This window comes from Armigeres subalbatus, unplaced genomic scaffold, assembly GCF_024139115.2.
Source record: "Armigeres subalbatus isolate Guangzhou_Male unplaced genomic scaffold, GZ_Asu_2 Contig857, whole genome shotgun sequence".
Classification (NCBI taxonomy): Eukaryota; Metazoa; Arthropoda; class Insecta; order Diptera; family Culicidae; genus Armigeres; species Armigeres subalbatus.
In genome coordinates, this window is record NW_026943653.1 from 999,301 (window position 1) to 1,021,901 (window position 22,601).

At 37.3% G+C, this 22,601-nt stretch overlaps 1 protein-coding gene across 6 annotated transcripts in view; it reads right to left on the reverse strand.

The window, feature by feature from the left end:
* The window catches only part of LOC134204733 (calbindin-32), a 277,167-nt gene that overhangs the window by 73,535 nt on the left and 181,031 nt on the right, over window positions 1–22,601 (reverse strand). For 5 of the 6 annotated variants that reach the window (XM_062679534.1, XM_062679533.1, XM_062679535.1 and 2 more), the window contains exons 4-5: window positions 20,948–21,033; window positions 19,234–19,323 (exon numbers count right to left, since the gene is read on the reverse strand). In XM_062679534.1, the coding sequence (XP_062535518.1) occupies window positions 19,234–19,323; window positions 20,948–21,033 (176 nt within the window). Of the gene's footprint in view, window positions 1–19,233; window positions 19,324–20,947; window positions 21,034–21,108; window positions 21,158–22,601 lie in introns of those variants that run through there. The other variant, XM_062679537.1, reaches the window with a different exon arrangement.

A 22,601-nucleotide genomic window follows, 5' to 3' on the forward strand; every position in this document is an offset into this window, starting at 1 on the left:
CCATTCTTGTGTGAAAAAATCCGAGGAATTGATTGATGATATTTTCAGACAAACCATTGGAAAGGGCCCATTTTGCCAGATTTTCCTCTAAATACACCATAAAAGCAAATTAATCAACGGAAAATCTTATTTGCCGCTCCCGGAGAGGACTCAAATATTACTCAAATGTTGATAGAATATTGGTGAAATGGATTGCATTGAATTCTGAGCGAGACATAACTCAAAATTAGCCTATTTTGCCCGATTCTCCCCTAAACTCATGATTTAGGAAATATGAAAGTAATTTCTGGAAAGTAATTTCTCGCGTTTAAAATGATCTTTGCTGGTGCAAATCTATTCAAAATACATGCAGACAGACATATTCTAATCGTTTCGTGATTAAAGATTTTCGAAATAGTCAATCAATTTTTGCAGGGTGAGAAATCGTTGGCGTTATTGTACTCCGGTGCTCCATGATCTTGGGCCAAGTAGATAGGATCTTCTCACCATACATCTGCCTCGTGAATTTCGCCACTGCCACATATTTACGTTTGCTCAGCTCAACACGCGTTTTCAGTAACAAGGATGCTTCAATGCAATCCCGTTTCGTCCTACCGGTGTTTTTCAAACATTTTTTGGCGAATGCTTCACCAGAAGTTTGGAGGCTTAGGAGTAACGAAAGAAAACAATAAGAACTTGCATTCTGAGGTGATAAATCGCTAAGAAATTCACTGCTTGTCATTTTATTTAAAAAAGGGGAAATGGACGAAGAGAATCCTCTCTTGCGACATTCGCCCTTTTACCAGATAGAGCTTGAAATACGATTTTCTTTAATACTGATATGGGAACAGGCATGTTAATGAATGGCATGAATGACATATCCAACTTTTACACAACAGATAATGCTTTGTTTCACACTCGGTTTCAGATAAAAAATATGTGATGTGTAAAAAATGAAAGATTTTCGTATTATTGCCTTTATAATATAACAAAGTTGTACCGAAAGGCTATAGGATCAGTTCAAAAAACGAGCTTTTATAGGAGGTCCGGATTCCCATAGTGTTATCCGATAAAATCAGCTAGAAAAAAAACGGGCAAAATGATCCATTTCGTAAATCTTCAATCACGAAACGTTTAGATTATGTCTGTTTGCATGTATCTTGAATAGATTTGTATCAGCAAAGATAATTTTAAACGCGAGAAATTACTTTCCAGAAGCTTTTATTTCCTAAATCATGAGTTTAGGAGAGAATCGGGCAAAATAGGCTAATTTTGAGTTATGTCACGCACAGAATTCAATGCAATCCATTTCACCAATATTCTATCAACATTTGAGTAATATTTGAGTCCTCTCCGAGAGCGGCAAAGACGATTTTCCGTTGAATAATTCGTTTTTATGGTGTATTTTGGGGAAAATCGGGCAAAATAGACTATTTCGTAAATCTTTAATCACGAAACGATTAGAATATATCTGTCTGCATGTATTTTGAATGGATTTTCACCAGCAAAGATCATTTTAAACGCGAGAAATTACTTTCCAGAAGCTTTTATTTCCTAAATCATGAGTTTAGGAGAGAATCGGGCAAAATAGGCTAATTTTGAGTTATGTCACGCACAGAATTCAATGCAATCCATTTCACCAATATTCTATCAACATTTGAGTAATATTTGAGTCCTCTCCGAGAGCGGCAAATAAGATTTTCCGTTCAATAATTCGTTTTTATGGTGCATTTTGGGGAAAATCGGGCAAAATGGGCCCTTTCCTATGGTTTGTCTGCAGTGAAAATATCACCAATCGGTTCCTCGGATTTTTTTACATAAGAATGGGTCTTTTCCGGACCTCTAAAATAGCGGCATCTAAATAAGTACTGTTACGGGCCCTTTTATTCCCACTGTGCAATGTCAGGAAAAATCAAAGTTAGATAAAAACATAGCCAGTTTAAAGAATAAACATTGAAATTATTTAAAATAAGGCTACTTAGAAATACCCACCCGGCCCCTTTTCATAATTTCTTATCTGACTCCTAATAGCTTTAATGGAGATGCCAGAAATGGCATGATCCCGAAAAAAACACAGATGCAACTTAGCCTGCAGATTCCAGAGCTGTTCCTAAATCATGTTACGGTTTTTGAGATCCTCCAGCACACCTGGACCCTTAGTACTTGAGGAAACTGTAAAACATCTTTTAAGACCGGTGAAGATGGCGCAATCCTATGCTCTAATCATACGGGTTTGCAGGCAGAATACGAAGAAGAACCGAAACATTCATATTTGGTATGAAAATAATTTTGACTAACACGCAGTATTAAAAAAAAACAATGATTTTTAAATGCACTGAACAATCATAAAAATGGAAAACAATTGAATTTTTTGACGGGACACTTTTATTTTCTTTATATCCACTTTATGTTACTGCTTACTACGTTCTTTTCTATAAATAACTCCCACGAGATTGTCTGTTGAGGTCGAAATACGTATCTGTCAAGGTACAATCAAGTGGTGGAATTTAATGTAATTGTACAAACTCGTCTTATGACAAGTAAAGACAATCCACTTAAAGCTTTAATTATTTTTATTGACCACTTGTGCATTGCTTCGAAACATCTGTTAAATTTATCAAACAAGTTTAACCCTCAAAGCCGGAACGTACGAGTCACGCTTTCATTTAATTACTAAAAAATTCATAACTTGTGCATTTCTCAACCGATTGGGACGATCAACCCTTCAAAACAATCGGTTAGATCACTGGAAATGGGATAATATTTTGGATTGGCCACTTGGTTCTGGAAATATTCCGAGGTGTACTGGGGTAGGTTTTTTGGCACCAGTGAGAACAATTGCTTAGCAATTGCTTCATTCTTTTGCAAAATAAGATCAACTGAGACTATCCTGATATATCAGTTTTTGGACAAGTTGAACGTGTTCGGGAGTGCTCCGGAAACCTGATCCGCCGGTTAAAATGGCCATTTCGTATCAGTGATACACCCTAGCTTGCGACTTCTCAAACTTCATGATTTTGCAAAACAAGATCAATGGAGCAAATTTTGAGGGTTTCTAGACAAGTTGGACATGTTCCAGAATTTTCAACACAACCCTTTTTTCATAACTTTTGAACGGAATGACCGTTCGTGATTATGTTCTATAGTGATCAACTAGGTCGAATGCAACTTGTTGCGGTTAAAAATTACTATATTAAAAGGTGGCTAATTTTGTTTTAGTTTTCGTGTGCACACATACACACACTTAAACACACATACACACGGACAGACAGACAGAAAACCTGTTTGTATTTTACTGTTTGAAGATTTAAATCATAATAACCTTATCTGTTTAATATCACCTTAATCAAATCCTTATGAATTTAGATTTCTACATCCAAACCCAACCGATGATGAATAGATTTGGAAACAATTCTGTATTTTAACTTACCAAACCCTGTATAAGAACTGGGCATATGCCACAATGCTAAATGCTTATACAAATATTGTATGAGCTTTTCTTACAATATTTGTTTGTATAAGAATCCAACAATTTCGCATATGCTCAGTTGTCATACAGGTTTTAGTAGGTTGTTATAAATAACTGTTAGAAAATCTAACAGTCGCTGGTTGGGTATATCCTGTTACATGAGCAATTAAAATCATAATGGAAAAAGCAAAATGATCTTTTTGAATTTGACATCAACGAAAGCAAGTAAGACTCATTTCTGTATTGATCTAGGTTGTAGACAGAAAAAAAAACTATGTTTTATTTACCTTAAAATGTATTGCCCTCGTTAAAAATAGAAGTTTGGAAATATATTTAATCCACTGCAGAAGCAATGTGAACACTTTATTTTGTTAATGGAAGCTTTTACCTTGTTTAAAATGACTAAGTTATCATTTCTCCAACGAGTTTTGATTGAGGGTATCTGCTATCTGCAATATACGATTCGTATGAACAGAGCAGAATATCTCTTAATGTCTTTCAGGGCTCGGTGTGCAATGTGAAGAACGCATTCAACAGCGCAAGCTGGGATGCCATCGCGCTCTCGTTACACCAGCTTAGCCTGCTGGTGGGCCTGTACCGGATTTTGGAAAGCTATTTCCAGAACCGTGTACTATTATACGAGACGGATGCCGGTCAGAGAAGCGTTCTTATTACCGCAGGAGTTTCGCAAGGATTAATACTGGGCCCGGTACTATGGAACCTTATGTATGACGGGGCTCTGAAGCTAAAGTTCCCTCCTGGTCACTTGTCATAAAACGAGTTAATACAATCCCATTGAATTCCACCATTTAATTGTATCTTGACAGATACGTATTTAGACCTCAACAGTAAGGCCGTCTTCAGTGTCTCGTACTTGACTCGACTGAAGACACGGAAGACGGCCTTACTGTTGAGGTCGAAATACGTATCTGTCAAGATACAATTAAGTGGTGGAATTCAATGGGATTGTATTAACTCGTCTTATGAAAAGTGAAGACATTCCACTAAAAAGCTCAAAATAATTTTTCTTATCCCTCCTGGTGTTAAGATCGTCGGTTTCGCAGATGACGTAACCTTGGGGGTCTACGGAGAGCCAATTACCGAGGTAGAACTGACCGCAACACACGCGATCAGCACGGTGGACGATTGGATGAGCGCTAGAGGCCTGCAGCTCGCTCAACATAAGACGGAGGTGGTTATCGTCAACAACCGCAAGTCGGTACAATATGCAGTGATTCATGTGGGTGAAGTCGCGATCGCGTCAAAGCGGAGTTTGAAGCTCCTTGGGGTCGTAATAGACGACAAGCTGACCTTCACCAGCCATGTCGACTATGCGTGCAAGAGGGCTTCGACTGCTGTTGTGGCATTATCGAGGATAATGTCCAACAGTTCCAAAGTGTGTGCCAGTAGACGTAGGCTACTGGCAGGCGTTGTCGTATCTATTCTCGGTCCATCCTGGGCGAGAGCTCTGGGGGTAACCAGTTACCTGCGGAAGCTGGAGAGCACGTACCGCTTAATGTGTCTCAGAGTGATATCTGCCTACCGCACGATATCACACGATGCAGCCTGCGTGATTGTGAGCATGATGCCAGTCGGGCTGGTCATCCGGGAAGACGAGGAGTGTTTCGAGCTACGTGGCACCAGAGGAGCCCGCGAACGCATCAGGGTGACTTCGGTTGCCAGATGGCAGCGCGAGTGGGATAATTCTTCTAAAGGTAGGTGGACCCACCGGCTAACATATCGAGCTGGGAAAAGAGACCCCATGGGGAAGTTCACTTCCATCTGACACAATTCCTGTCAGGCCATGGCTGCTTCCGGCAGTACCTCCGCAGGTTTGAGCACGAGGAGAGCCCCGTCTGCCCTGACTGCCCAGGTGTTGATGAAACTGCAGAGCACATACTGTTTGTATGTCCTCGTTTCAACGTCGAAAGAAGAGCTAAGCTAGGCATTTGCGGTCGGGACACAACCCCGGATACCCTTATCCAGAGGATGTGCCAAGCGGTGGAGAAGTGGAAAACAGTTTCGACTGCAACCACTCAAATTGCCTGCAGCTTGTAGAGAATCTGGAGCGCCGAGCAGCAGTCGACAAGCATGACTAACCTTTGCTTGGTTGGTTACAGTGAAAACAGGCTGAGTGCGGGGAAGTGAATGAGAGGTTTGCACATGTCGAGGTAAGAGTGTCGCAGCGGGTGGCAAACGCAGTCGCCACCACGAGTAAAGGCAGAAGAGTGAGCGCATAGGTGTTAGTATGGACTGCACATGCCGAGGTAGAAGGATCGTAGCGGAGAACTGTTGGTACCTATCGCTATTGACACCTCGAGGCATGGCAGAGGTGAGTAGAGTGAGCACCCAAGTCAGACTCTCATGTCATGTCAGAAGTGAGAACCTGAGTAAGTCCCACACGGTGTGTCAGAGCGTGTATCAGGAGGAGTGGCAGGGTGTGCTAGAGTGACCACCCAAATAAGTCTCAGATTTGTGTGCTAGAGCGTGAATCAGGTGGTAGGGTGAGTTAGACTCACATGGTATGTCAGTGCTGAGCATCCAAGACCCATATGGTGCGTCAGAAAGAGTGTCAGGGTGTGTTAGAGAGAGCACCCAAGTAAGACTCATACGGGATGAGTGCCTGTGTGAGCGTGAATGAGCGAGTACATTAAGTACTGCCTATCCCCCAGAAGTAATGCTGGGAGGCAGTTCCTGGGGGAACCAGGGTATTAGTAGAGAGGGTAACTCAAGTAACCTTCTGTTGCTTGGGTGGGTTTAGTGGGTCCGGCGGGCTGGCCTTCCGCGCCAACCCCACTCCCTGAGTGATAATTTCAGGTGTCTGTATGCAGATTTGCCTTCATCCCTCTATAAAAAAAGGGTTCGATTTGTTCTAAAATATTTTAGAGAATAATTCAACAAATTTTTATCGACATTTTGACTTTATGTTCGAATTTTTTTAGATATATATTGAATGGCAACAAAATAAAATATCCATAAAGAATAAAAAACTTTCCATAAAAATAAGGAAATTGCCCATAAAGAAATAAGGGTAGAAGCAAATATAGAACAAATATAAAAATTCATCATAATTATGCTTAATTTCCATAAGCAAAGAATAAAAACATATTAGCACTTTTATAAGTAAAAAATGCAATCATAAAAAAAAAATCCATGATAGAATCAATAGATTCCATTGAAGAAAAAAAAAACAATAAAAATCTAATAAATGGAAAAATTGCTTAATTATTGTTCCAAGCAAAAATTTGTTTTTATTGCTCTTTATTGGAATTGTGTGGATCGTTTTTGATTTTTTTTGTGGGAAATTATTTACTTTGAGGAAACGTTTGTAATTCTGTTTGTAAGTTGATTTATGTATGGAAATTTTGTAATTTTTTTACATGGAAAATTTTAATTTTTTAAGGTTTTTTTTTCTAATTGCAAATTTTACTTTGAAAGTTTTTTTTTATTTCTATGTTTTTATATTTTTTTTATTTCTTGTATATTCTTTATCGTTTAGGTATGGAAGTTTTCCTTTATTTGGGAAATTTTTATATTTGCTTCTTGCTTTACTATATTTATATTTACTTATTGCTTCGATTTTTGAAATGGTTAGAGGGTTCTTTAAGATAGTTGACTTTAAATGGTCAGAGTATTATTACATTTACACATTATAATAACATATTTATAGCAAAAAGGAAAACAATTATACTGTAAATGTACTAGTCTACATCGGTTGATGACATAAATGAATAAATAAATGTTGACTGTGACGATGAAACGAGATAAATTTCTTCATGGGAATTCTATTTTCAGAATACACAGAATTCAGTACCCAGAAACCAATCAAACTAAATCACGAGATTTTTCAGAATGCATTTTAAAATTTCCAGCAATTCTTTAAAAACTTTGAACGGATATTTTTCAAATTATTTTGAGTTTACAAAAGTCATGAGGAAATTTAATAGATTAGAGGCAGTTTGTTTTGAATATTAAGAATATCATACCAAACACTAGAAATGCCAACGAATTTGGAAGGTTTCTTAAATATTTCTAGTCAAGTCAAGCATAGTAACAGATTTTTGACAATCTCGCAAATAAATATAAATTATAAATAAATCTAATCCATTAAGTTGGCAACCATTGGCCATACTTCACCATCTTCCGCAGGCTTATCGCGATCGTACTAAATCCTCAATCATCAAACAGGGACCCTCACAAGAAGCCCATACAGCACCGAAGAACCATTAAATTATTTCAATCTTTTATCATGTTTCACGCTTCCCATGCAGATAATTTGAAGAAGGTCGTGGAAACAGTGAAGATCCGGGCACTTCCCCTAGGCGATGCCTGAAAATTCTCAATTCATTCATATTTTTGACGCTCCGTACCATCTATCTTATGGGGCGGTTTGAAACACACCAAAAAGGATAATTGTATAAATTTAGCCACCCAAAACTTACACAAGGAAGGGGCGGTTTAGCAAAACGACACACAGGCTAACTAAAACGCCCACACCGAACCGAAACATGAGCTTCTTTAGCTGAATAAAATAATACGAAACAATTTTCTTACGTTGCTTCCACTGGGGGGATAATTTCCTTGAAACTCCAACTTGCAAAGCCTCGAGGGATGGTTGAAAATATCTCACGAGAGACAACAAAAAAATGCCGTGACGTACACATGCCGTCAAAAGTCAGATTCGAATGAGTACTAAGCTGCCTGCAAAGCCAGGATGTGACTGACTGGCTGAATAGGAAATGAGTAAAAGTCTTATTATGATAAGCAGCAGTGAATATTCATACCTATCCTATGTTTATGCTGGTCTTGATTAAGCTAGTACCTTCAAATCATTTTATCCGGGACTACACCAGCTTTTACAGAAATGGAAGATCAGTAAGTTGAACAAATGATAAAATACTGAATCACTATTCAAATGTTGAACATTGTACTTATCATCCGTCTCCGTGATTTCGAACGTATATTCAGCCTTTCATTATTTTGCAACTCAAATTAACCACAACCTAGTCTATCGAAACGCACTTTGATACCGGTCGCGATACCTAATACCTATGTACCGAAAATAACTTTCCCATAAAATTCCACCAGACTTGGGTACATGTGGTTGCGAAGTAATAATAGCCCACCAACAGGCTGACAGTAAATCAGGCAAGCGAATCGCAATGACGGACGTAGGCTCTAGTCTAAAAATAGCGTCAGCCTCAACGAATGAAAAGGATCACGTGTTCGTACTGTAATCGCATTCGTTTCCGGTGGGTTGCAAAAAAAACACGTTGGGATATTTTATTTGGCACGCACAGGTGCTTTAACGGAATACGGAAGTAAATATATTCAAGATAATTTGGTTTATTAATTACATGTTCAGCTGATGATAATTAGATCATGATGTACAAGGACAGGTCAATTATTTTATGAATGCTAATCTTACCAGAGAAAAAGTGGATTGGTGTTTTTCTTAAACATTCATCTCATTTTATACGTAACGCTGGGAAGCATAGAAAGAAATATACGAAAACACAAAACTAGCAAATATTCAATGCAATTGGAAAATTGGCTCACACCCACATCGGAGGCCACATGCTGGCGGACCGACGATAAGGCATAGATTTAAGGCGCCATTCAAGTGGACTCCAACATTTGTCAGCATTAGTCCCAACTATTCCTCTAAATCGCTACTCAATAAGCCAAAACTGTGAACGCAAAAGAAGTGCATACTAATAAAAATGATAATAAAAACTAACACCGATTGTGATGTCTTGTTCTCTGACAATATAATTGTATTTATATCTGAGTATAGACTTTAGCACAAGCTGCCAAACAATATTATCCATTGTCAATTCCGGTTGGCTGCGGACAAAGCACTCCGGCGAACCACCAATCCATCATCGCCAAAGCGAACGAATTCAAGTTTTAGGGCAGTCGCATGTTCACTCCTCCGAAGAAGATGATGACTAATGAAAAACTTCAATATGTTTTGAAAAAGATTCAATCTTATCAATGTTTATTTTTATTTTATGTGTTATGAATTTCACTTCAATTCGCTATTGAAAATTGGGCAATGTCCAATACTTAGGAATTTAACACAAAGAGCATCAAATAAAGAGCATTTCTCTAACGATATAACTTTAAAATTATGATTTAACTAACTAGTATAAATCTTACTGAATGAAATGTTTTGCTTTTCTTGTGTACCAAGTGTACAAACAAAAAACTCAGATTAATGTGTTCGGAAAAATTTTACCGGATTTTCAAACAGCTGAGCGCTCAGTAATGAGGCCTGTGATTTTTTTAAATTACCGAATGCCTAACAGAAATGGACATGACCTTTCGCTTACATCAAACATCAATCGGAAGCACTTTTTACGTATAACTAATTTTTATCTTATACATATCCATCATCAGTTTCACTACCCGTAATGCTGGGTAGATACCTCTTCGTGGTGTGTTACGGGGTAAGTTCTACCATGGTCACATTGCCAGCTACAGGCACATCCTGACCCAACGAATACCTTCCCAATATCCAACTCCGTGGTACTTATTCCTTCTCTCCCTAGTAACGGTACAGATAAGTGTGGCCAGGAATAGTAATTCTAATGCTTTTGTCATTTTAGTCATAGATTGAAATTAAGGACTACACCCACCTTGATTTCTGATAGCAATCTGGACAGAGATTTCAAAGGAAACATGAGTATCACTAGTTTCCAGTCCACGAAATATACCATAGCAATGTCATACTTTCGTGTTTTCATATATTCGTAATATATTTATTTTCCATATTTCATGAAACTTATTTTTCATATTTCATTATAGTTATTTTTCATATTTTTACATTTTATTTTTTCAAATTTCCATATTGTTATAATATTAAATTTTTACATTTTAATATTTTTTAATTACGTATTTTATACTGTCCTAAGTTTACACTTCCATGTTTTATTATTTTTGTGTCTTAAAATTTTCATATTATTATGTTTTTATATTATAATATTTTCATATTAAACAATGTAACATTACACTTTCATATTTGATACTTTATGTTTTAATATTTTTAAATTATTATATTTCATATTTTTGTATTTTCATATTTATATAATTTCATGTTATTACACTTTCATATTATAATATTTTTATATTATCATATTTTCCATATTCTTATATTTTTCCTATGTTTATACATATATTACATAATGATGATTTTTTATTTTTACATTTTCATGCTTTCGCATTTTTTATACCTGTATATGGTCCTATTTTTATACATGCTATCATATTTTTATATTGTTAATTTCTAAAATTTATTTTCATATTTTAATTTTTTGTTTTTCTTGTATCTTTATACTTTCATGTTGTTAAAATTTAATTTGCATATTTACATATTTCTATATTTTCATGTTTCCGTTTTCATATTTTGTATTTTTATATTTTTATTATTTAATTTTTTATACTTTCATATTTCCATGTTATATATTTTTGTGTTTTAATATTTTTATATTATCTTATTTTCAGATCTTCATATTGTCATATTTTCAAAATTTTATACTTTAACATCAATTTTTATATTTTAAAATTTTCAATATTTTCATATTCTCATGCTTTTATGTTTTTATGTACTCATATTTTTGTATCTTCATTTTTTAATTTTATGTTTTCATATTTTTTATTTTCATACAGAAATTTTTATTCTTTTATTACATTATATGTTTATGTTTCTTATTTTCATATTTTAAAATATATGATTTAACATGTTCATAGCCCACTACAAAACATCCCAGGAAGGAAAGCTTCACAAGCTGCCATGTAACCTTTATGCAGACGACGTCCTGGCACATAACCTGCTATCTGATACTCATAACATTCTAATTAAATTGTTTACAATTTCCAGCTTCTTCTACAACTACATGTACATCCCAAGTTGACTTCGGCTTCTAATTGATTTTTTTAAGAAAATTATTTTGAGCTTTTTAGTGGAATGTCTTCACTTGCCATAAGACGAGTTTGTACAATCCCATTGAATTCCACCACTCAATTGTATCTTGACAGATACGTATTTCGACCTCAACAGTAGGGCCGTCTTCAGTGTCTCGTACTTGACTCGACTTAAAAGTTGAGTCAAGTACGAGACACTGAAGACGGCCTTACTGTTGAGGTCGAAATACGTATCTGTCAAGATACAATTAAGTGGTGGAATTCAATGGGATTGTACAAACTCGTCTTATGACAAGTTCTAATTGATGTTACATTCTACAAATATATATAAAATCTGATATAATTTCTTATCATAATGTTATTCATTTATTTATATACAACTACCAAAATAAGAACTTGAAAAGAACGCGGTGCGTATAATACGGTATGTCCACGCATCCTTCAACCCCTGTAGATTCGTGATATGTATCATGTTGAAGTGACTACTTGAACACGATACATCTCGAAAAATCATCTCTGCGGCAAACACAACGCAGTGGGCCTGGCCGCTTTGAAGTTTATGTCATACCACTGGTATGCTGTGAGCCTCAATATTGACAAGAAAAATTATTGGGCGTCATCTAACTCAATGATTTTCCAGGATGCATTCTTTGTACTGGCTGCGTTTGTGTTCGATTAGATTAGATTATACATATCCACCATCAGTTTCACAGATTATTCGAATAGGTACTTAACTTCCGTCTATGCATTGCTGTCCTGTCCCAGGTATTTTTTACGGTGCCTTCTTGTTGTACTGGCTTTCACCAAAACTATCCATCAATGGATTTAACGAAGAATTAATAGAAAAATATATTAAGCTCTTTTAGTGGAATGTATTAAACCGTCTAAGACGAATTAAGTACTGTCCATTTAATTCCACCAGTTAATTTTCGTTATCTTTGCAGATACGTATTTCGACCACAACTGTGTGGTCGTCTTCAGTGTCTTGTACTTCAGTGTCTTGTACTTGACTCGACTTGTCGAGTCGAGTCAAGTACAAGACACTGAAGACGACCACACAGTTGTGGTCGAAATACGTATCTGCAAAGATAACGAATATTAACTGGTGAAATTAAATGGACAGTACTTAATTCGTCTTAGAAGAATTAATAGCTGATAAACCTGGCCGCCAAGTCTGACCGCCGACCGGAGTAATAATTAGGTTGTTCAGAAAACCGCCACCGCCATCGCAATGAGAATGCCATCGTAATTAGATACGATTTTGGACAACTATACGATACGGGCATCAATACCCATTCGTTGAATGACATTTGGTGGAAAGGTCATTACGTTGAATGGACATTTATATAGTCGAAAATGATTTTTTTTGCCCAAGAGACGAAGGACATTTGGTCGAATGAAGTTAGGCATGAGCGAAAAATGTTTTTAAAAATATAATCATCAATTTTCACTGGGGTCGCTTATTATGCAAATTTATTTTCATGCGGTTTCTGCACGAATTATGAGATTTTCGTGGCTTTTGGGCACTTTTCAAGAAAACAAGGAGGATACGTGAGTTCCGCAAGAAACCTATTATGTTTGTTTGGATTTATGTGGTTCGTATCACTCGCGAAAAAACCTATGTCGCTGTATTTTAATTGCAATAGGTATTTCATACAACACAACAGCACTTATGTTCTCGATAAATATGGAATAAAATAGAAGTAAAAACGAAGAAAAAAGAACGAAAACTAAGAAGGAAGAAGGAAAACCGGAAGGAAGAAGAAAAAGCGAAAAAGAAAGAAGTCAGAAGAAAAAAGGAAAGAGAAAGGTGAAAGAAGAAAGAAATAAGGTGGAAATAAAGAAGAAAGAAGGAAGAGGTGAAGAAGGAAAAAAGGAAGCAAGAAAGAAGGAAGATGAAAAAGAGAAGATTGAAGAATCAGGAAAGTAGAAAGAAGAAAAGAGAAGAAAGAAGGATGTAAAGTAGAAGCAGAATGGAAAAGGGGAAAATGAGAATGAGAGGAATTATTAAAGAAGGCAGATGGAAGAAGGAAGGAGGAAGATGGAAGTAGAAGAGAGAAGAGAAGAGAGAAGAAAGTAGAAGGCAGAAGGAACACGAAGAAGAAAGGAGGAAAAAATGGACAAAGAAAAAAATAAAAAAGGAAGAAGGAGGCAGAAAGGAAGTAGAAAAAAGAAGAGATTAGGAAGAATAAAGACAGGATCATAAGTGTAAACGTTATCGTTATCGTTCCCAATAAAAATTACAAATACAAAAAAAATAAGGAAGAAGGAAGAAGAAAGAAGAAAGAAGGAAAATTGAAGAAATAAACAAGACGGATGGAAAAGAAAAAGGAAAGAATAATAATATAGAAGCAGAAAGAAGGCAAAAAGCAACAGTAAGAATACAAAAGGCAGAAGGAAGAAGATTTTTTTTATTCCTTTCTTTGTTTGGTAGGCACTCTGTGTTACTTAACCGCTACTGTGCCGAGGTCTACTGTGGTATTCTGCAGCCAGAATCCACACAGAATCTATTTTAGTGTCGTTGCTTGTCCATCCATTGTGTCCATTTTGTCCGTGTTGTGAATCCAATTATCGTTGCATTGTTCGTTTGCCATTTATCCGGGTACATTTGTAGGAATGCCTCCGAGAAGAACAATTTATCAGTAGTCATCAGGCAGGCGTAGCGGTAAGGGCGCTCCCCAATACGTCACCGCATACGGCTACGTATCCTGTGACTGACGAGGGTTTGGTAGAGGGGCTGGGGATCGAACCCATGACCATTCGCTTGTAAGGCAAACGTTTAGCCAAAAACGCTGGGGGACCCCCCTCATAAAAGAAAACATATGTGAGAAAGAAAAAGAAAGAAGGCAAAACAAAAAAAAAGATGGCAGAAAGAAAAAGGAAAAACACGATAAAAGAAATATAAAAGAACGAAAAATAATAAAAAGAAAGAGGAAAAAATTGAGAAGGACGCTGGAAAGAAGGATAAAAGAAAATAAGTGTTTCCAAAATAATGTACCATAAATTTTCAAACCAGACAGTTATTGTAAGACTAAACATTAGACAAGGAACAAACATAATATTGTAAGTCAAATTACTAACAAATATGCATAAACACACAACTCATTACCCAATTAATTATAGTTTTCCCTGATGAAGACACCAACCCCGTGTCGAAACGTTGGACAAATATAAATCTTATTTTAATCCTTAAAGACTGCGTAGCCCTTTTAAAGTTAAAATAACAATAAACAGTAAATCATTCGAAAGTAGAAAAAAAAAAGAAAAAAGAATTAAGGAGAAAGATGGAAGAACTTACTTCTCATACGGACCAATGATTATATGGCTTAAAGGGTGGAAACTCAAAAATTGGAATGACTTCCATATTTTCTATCAGAATAATAATGCTTTCACAGAAATATGACCTTATGTGAATGAATCCTTAGAATTTTCGCACACACACTTTCACTCCAACAATGCTTACAACATACCGTCAAAACAGGAAGTACTGCAGCGCGCATTGTCCATTTTTTTAAGCGAACAAACATCATGCGTTAGCAGCACAATTCAGACCAATTTGTTATGTTAGTTACAAAGTATTTATTATCTGGATTCATTTCGGCAAGCAAGTAATTATTGATAATTGAGCCATTCTTTTTGATCCAGTTTTTTAGTAGCCACCCGTTATAGTGACCATTCAACACTAGCACCATCGGAGAAAGCACCATTGTACTGAATGTCGTGAGTTCAAATCCCACTGAAGTGTTTACCAGCTTTTTTTTTCAAAAAAATCCCTCACAAGTTTTGTAAAAATTAATTGTGATTTTTTTTCCATGCATACTTCATCTCACTACTCACTTCGCACTTTTTACAGTGAGGAGTGCGAAATGAGGAATAAGTAGTGTGACGTCTCACTACCCACTTCGCGCTTCTTACTTTTTACAGTGAGAAGTGAGAAGTGAGAAATGAGGAGTGAGTAGTGAGACGTCTTACTTCTCACTCCTCATTTCTCACTTTTCAAATGATCTACTCTGCGAAATGTCGTATTCGGCCAAAGTTCCTATTCGGCAAAATTTCCTATCCGGTCAAATGCTCTATTCGGCCAAATGACTCTTTCGGCCAAATTAGGGTCTGTTCACAAATTACGTAGCGCTTTTGGGGGGTAGGGGGAGGTTCAACTTGCGTTATACTCTGTTACACTAAAAGGTGGGAAGGGGGTGGGTAGTCGAGTTTCGCATAACGCGAAAAAAAAATTAAAGGTTTTTCTAAATCACTGATTGAGTATTGTTAATATGTCATAATCAATATGAAGAATATGTATCAAGCTTTCATCTTCACTACCATACTACCCATAATTGTCTTATGCTAGTCTTTGTAGTTTCTTACTTTTTATCTCAGAGCAGGCTATTTTGATGTATCTTTTTTGGGGAATCCTAAGAGACAGCGAGTTTTGTTCGAATAATTGTTGCTAAATTTCGAGGCACTTTAATTAAGGTACACTGGGGGAAGTGGAAAAGGAAAAATCGATAGTGCATGTTTGAATTAGTGTAAAAGCAGTTTAAATGATTTAAATGCGTTCAATCAAAATGTGCTATCAAAAACAGTTAATTTCGCACCAACTGTGCGGTAATTCATACCATTTTGGTCGCTTGAAATTTATGGAAATAGATTTTAAATTAGAGTTGTTTTTCCACTTACCCTAGTGGGATGGGGTAAGTGGAAAACCCATGTTACCTTGACCTTCAACAGTGATCAGTAGTTACATATAACTAAAATCAATACGATAATTGCTCTGAGTATCTTTTGTGGAATAATTTCATTACCTTAACGGAATAGATCCTTAAGGAATTCTCGTAATAGCTAGGGAAGAGCTGGTTTTGCCTTCTTGAACACTAAGTGTACGTGAAGTCTATATGTTCGCCCCAAAGATGAACTTTTAAAAGGAAAAATGGGACTTACAAGGTTATAAACTAATCAACTTAGTTTAACGAATTGAGATGATGTCTGTATGTGCGTATTTGTATGTGTGTGTGCGCAAAGCATGCACAAAATTATCAGCTATTCTTAAGCACTTGTCCTTAACCAAATTGTTCGCAAAAAAAATTGTATTCAACGGCGAAACTTGTTATGAATAAAAATTAATGTGAATTATACAATATATTTACATAGCAGTGCTATTTTTAACTTTCTTATACTTTTTTTTCATATGTAAAACATGTGAAAGGGATCAATACCGATAGGTGGATTAATCAGGCATTTTCTCATTTATATGAGTCCATTCACCACTGGAATCGCAATGATAACAAAGAAGGAACATATTAAGATTCACAGTTATCGAAACAAACCCTGGAGGGAAGAAGAAAATTGCGTAATTAGAATATTATCCACTTCCCCCGCAGTGTTTGATACCTGGGGTAAGTGTAAAATCTTTGAATTATTTGTTTTCTTGGTACAAACCAGTACCAATTGAAAGGGATTAGTTTAATTGTATTATAATGGTAACCTGTGATATAAATTCACTTGAAAAAAGAACAATTGATGGAAATAATAATTGATTTTATGAATGCAAAAATCAACTTTTTGCAAAACCTAAAATTACAGTTCAAGCGTTAACCGTGTTAGTGTAATTATTATACAAATTTCAACATAGCATTAGTGTGAGCATCAAAGTATATTCTTGCATAATGTTATGATGCGGTAAAAACAGTAAAGTATGTACAATTCCAATTTTTTGAGTCGATTTTTACACTTACCCCCTTTTTCCACTTCCCCCAGTGTACCTTATTTAAATTAAAATTTGATTTCTATTTTCTTTTTAACTAGCTGCATTAGTGATATCCTTGGTTTCAATCATGTGCCGTTCCTATTCTAACAGTGTGCAATAAATATCAAAACCCACATGCTTCAGAGAAAGAAAAAAATGCTTCAAAATTTTTTCAGTTACGCGTTACATGGGGGAGGGAGGAGGTAACAAAAATGTTACTTTTTGTTACGAGGGGGGGGGGAGGGGGTCAAAAACTCGGATTTTTGCGTTACGTAATTTGTGAACAGACCCTTACCCTTTCGGCCAAATTACCCTTTCGGCCAAATGACCTTTTCAGCCAAATGACCCTTTCGACCAAATGACCCTTTCGGCCTAATGGTCTGTTTGGCCAAAAAGCTATCGAGTAGTCATGTTATGATGCAAAGTTGTTCGATGAAAGTCGATACATGACATGACATTCAAGATTAATATGCAAAAGGCATGGCGAAATGAGCTGAAGTAGGTCGACTCGATGAAACGAAAACGAGACTTCGAGAGCTGGAGTTAAGGGCGCTCCTGACGGAATCCAAGTTTCAAAGTGCTCGCGTTTTCGGGGGCACACCACTCGAAACGGAAGCAACGCAAAACTGTCATTTTTATTATTTCACGCATGCTGCGACGCAGCAAAGCTAAATCAACAAAAATGACAGTTGTGCGCCGCTTCTGAATCGAGTGGTGTGCCCCTGAAAACGCGAGCACTTTGGAACTTGGATTCCGCCAGGAGTGACCTTAAAGGAGAAACCAATTTTGTTACCCTCAAATTCTGTTGATCAGATCCGTCGTCGGAGTCTGTAGACGGCGAATACCAAAGCGGTTTTCGAGAAAGAGAAACATAACGAACTGTGGCAGATTATGCTAGCACGTGGTTTTCCGGCAAAGCTGATTGAGTTGGTTTGAGCGCCGCTTGATGGTACAGAGCCCATGCATTCTACTGCTACTGCTATTATGCAGATCTACTGTTCAGTGGAACCGAACCATCACCAACAATTCTTAATGCTCCTTGGTTTTGCAGATGACTTTGACATCATTGGTGGAGAAGCTGTTTTTCAAGTGGGACAGAGAATGGCTAATCATGAATATTTAACCACCAAAACTGACTCTGTACACATCGTTGCTTCGTCCCTAAGCGAAAAATCTACTTCTTCTTCATATTGGCATTACATTCACACACTGGGGCAGAGCCGCCTCGCAGCTTAGTGTTCATTTAGCACTTTCACAGTTATTAACTGCGAGGTTTCTAAGCCAGGTTACCATTCTTGCATTCGTATATCATGAGGCTAACACGATGATACTTTTATGCCCAGGTAAGTCGAGACAATTTCCAATCCGAAAATTGCCTAGACCGGTACCGGGAATCGAACCCAGCCACCCTCAGCATGGTCTTGCTTTGTGGTCGCGCGTTTTACCGCACGGCAAAGGAGGGCCTCGAAAAATACTACGCTAAATATTTGGTGACGTTGTGAAAAAACAGTGATGAATCGAAAACTCCATTGTCCAAAAATGGATTCATCGATCGGCAGGCTGATACAATTTGACAGATTACAGTGGACTGGGCAAGTAGTATTACGAAAAGGACAGACCAGCCAAAGTGAGGATTAGGATAGAACTTGGAAGAGGACGTCAGCTCCGGGACAGACCCCGTCCTCGATGGTTGTGTGATTTCGAGGAAGACGCGTGTCAGTGAGCTGGCGATTGACTACCCATGAATGAGCAACCTGGGATATGATGATACATCCGGATTTGCCACGATCTACACAGGGTATACGAATATCATATGTAGGTATCGTAAAATTGCATGAATAACCTTAATTACTGCATCCAAGTAATGCACGGTACAAACTGGTAGTGTTTTAGTGTCACTAATTGTAGTGAGAACGAAAATCTCCTTTTTGCCAAGAATGTCACATACAGGTCACAAACATTGCAAATTGTACGCAGTAAACTTTCCACTTAAATAAAGCTGCTGATGAAAACTTGTTTCAATGCTATGCCAAACAACCAATCTATGAAGAGTAATCCACGCCATCTTCCTCAGAATTTAAAAAAGTAATCGTCTTTACCCCCGACAAACACTTACCTCTCGGATGTCGATCTTCCCGTCCTGATTATCGTCGTATGCTTCCATGAAGCAGGATTTGAGCTCGACCAACATCTCGTCCGTCAGTGACTGCATTTGGTCGAGCGCCGGCAAACAACATACGGATGAAAAGTTGGAAGAGACAACGAATTAGTCGGTTGCTCGGAATGGATGGTAGGGAAATATTGTAAGCTTTTCTTCAATGTAGCCGGCGAATAATTTGAAGAGAAAAAAAAATGAAAATGGTGGCTATGTCGGATGCGAAAGTTATAAACGAATACGGCGAATTGCGATAAAATGAAGTTATTAGGTATTGGCTCAACGAATAACTTTTGACGACAGAAGCGGTACGAGTGCTGAGAATATCAATTTCGAAATAATAAAAAAGTTTGTTTCATGGTGCGATTTACTACTTTATGTGTTGATGATGTGGGATTGGCATACCATTGGAAGTATGTAAATAGCGTTTGCCAAAATATCGAGCAACAACTTTTTGTTGTGTTTATGCGAATAAGGAGAAAATTATTTTCGAAAGCACCCCCTACATTTTTTTCATTTCCGACTAGGCTAGGTGTACCAGTTATGGCTATAGCACCAGTTGTCGCACTAGTGCTTTATATGCCAAATGGCCAATCAAATCACCGCAAACCAAATTCATATCGATAAAGCATATTCATATGATACGATAACACCTTTGATCTCCTCCAAAACAAGAAAAGCATAATTGTAAAAATTGATTTTGCTTAATTTTTGACGTCCTTTGCACCAGTTGTCGCACTAGTGGTCCCTATTTGGCCAGTCCCATAAGAAAACAATGGGATTTGCCAAATAAGGAACCAAAATTAAGAATAGTGCCACAACTGGTGCATGCGTTCCTATTATGGATTTATCAATTTTGAGGATAATAACAAATTTTATTGTGGTTTTCACAGCTGTTCTAAGGAACAGGAAGTAAAACCTTTCGCTTGATATATAAAGTGCACCCACATGCCTTTTACTTATTTTTAAAAAAATAGTTGTTCTTATGTATGGCGACAATTGGTACACCCACCCTAGTTAAACTCCAACCAAATGATTTTTTTTGTGCATCACCAAAAACCTACAAATACTAAACATATAATCGCAAAATATGATGAAAGTCAAGAAATACGGTTGAGGTGGAGCCGAGTAATGAAACCAAGGTAATTTTTTGAATACTTCATGGGTTTTATAAAGTGTTATGATCCATCGTTTTAGTTATATGAGTGATTAATGTTAACTATCGTCGATACTGAGGTATTTGATTCTACCAGTTACATTCTACCAACAAGTTCATTTTTCACTACTATTGCTTTTATACTAACCGCTGCCTGAAGGATGTAGAGAATATGGTAAATGAAGTATGGGTACAGTGGTGATAAAATACAATCATAACCCAGACGCGCAAAAATGGTCGAACCGAGAATGAAAAGAAAAAAAATTCAATAAAAAGAGCAAAACAATCCGATTAATAAAACCCTCACGTCCCATAAAAAAACGAAATTTTGCGACTACATATTGGTTTTTCTGTAAGCTTCAGAATTGTTTGCCCTTCGAGATGGATCCGTGCTTGGTGGTGGATGAGCCAGCACAACAGCAAACAACCAAGATGATGATTGTACGTTTGCCCCGTGGGAGCATTCCACCCTTTAATCCAGCTCTTTAGTTCTGTACTTACTATCTACCAAATTCTTACCTCAGGTCCCAGATCGGTCGCATTTGCACTGGAAACGAACTCTTTGAGGAACCCATCGAGCTCGGTGCCTTCGATGTAGCCGTTTCCTGTTGATGTGCAAGAGAAAACGATTCGGATGAATATGGTTTAGATTTCATGATTTTACGATAATATTGTCGTACCAAGGAAATACGAGACGAGCAAGACGAAGATCATATCATCGAATGGTCATTGTTGAAACTTTCGACATGTTTGTTGGAGATATTGTTGCTCCAAGCGAAATCATTGGCAATAACGTTCAATTTGTCCTTATCTCCGCTAGATGATGGAAACGTTGTAAACTTCAATCCCACAATCACACTTTCGTGCGGAACTGTTTCCATTGCATAAACCGCCAATCCACTCAATTCATTGTCACGTTTCGGTGGTTGAAAGAAGAAAATCGTGTTTTGGAAGTCCAATGTCTGAAGCTCAGATGGACCATCTACAGTGCACAGCATGTGCTTTAAAAATTGCTAATAAAGTGTTGTAGACGCATGTTAACCATGAACAGGTATTCCTCAAAGTAAAATAAGGTACCTTTTAATAAAATAAACTTATGTTTGGGGTTTAAGACCGAACGTATAGCTACAACTGAGTTCATCACGTAGTTTATGCACGTTGTCGCCGAAACATGCTTCCGGAAACCAAAAGATAGTTCCGCGATCATATTCTTCAAAGTTGCGATTTCCGTCAATCTGTTTTTGATTACGGAGTTAGTCAGCTTGATCTCCACGTTGCTAATAAAGCCATTGGTCTCACGGTGTTTGGTAGTTCCGCTGACCACGCTTTCTTCGGTATAGGCCTAATTTCGGTGTACCTCCATTCTTTCGGAATTTCTTTTGTGACAAACATCCTACTTAGCATTTCGATTTTTTTTTCTTTCATTCCCGAATTTGATTGCTTCAACACCACGTACGATATTTCATTTATGCCAGGCGCCGAGTGCTTCTTGTAGAACGGACAAAACTTCTTCGTACTTGATGGCCATATCGTATCCTTCTAAAATTTTTTCTGTAGATGCTGTTGGTAGGACAATTTCACGAAATTTATCTCCAAAATATTTTTTATTTTTTATTGACTTTATTAAGGAGACTTTCAGCCCGAGGCTGGCTCGTCTCCGGACTCCAAAATAGTGATCCATGAACGTTCTTCTCTCATCGCGGGTGAGTTCGATTCCTTTCAGATGCTTCCCAGCTAAGGCTGTGTCAATTCCTTTGACAATATTCCACAACTGTGGGGGACATGGCCTCGTCGATTTTGTTCGTCATTTCCTCTATGTGATCCCGTTTGGCCTTCCTTACCTAACTAAACTAAAACTAAAAGAGGCTTTTTCTACAGCCTCAGCGAAAACGGACATCATTTCTTCCGGCGAGTAAATGTACTGCGGTCTCATTTGGTTTAACTCCTTGATTAGTCGATCTTTGTTGATTCTGGTTATAGTCCTTTCTACTATCGGAATGTTGCCGCTCAGTTCCAAAACAATGTTCATGTGAACACTTCCGAATTCTTCTTCCTGGACCGACCAAGAAGTTTTGCTGGCCAATCTCTATGTCACCAACCAAATGTCAATCGCCGAGTCTCAACCACCAGGTGTGGATACCATCGTCTTTGACACATAAAAAAAATAAACCGT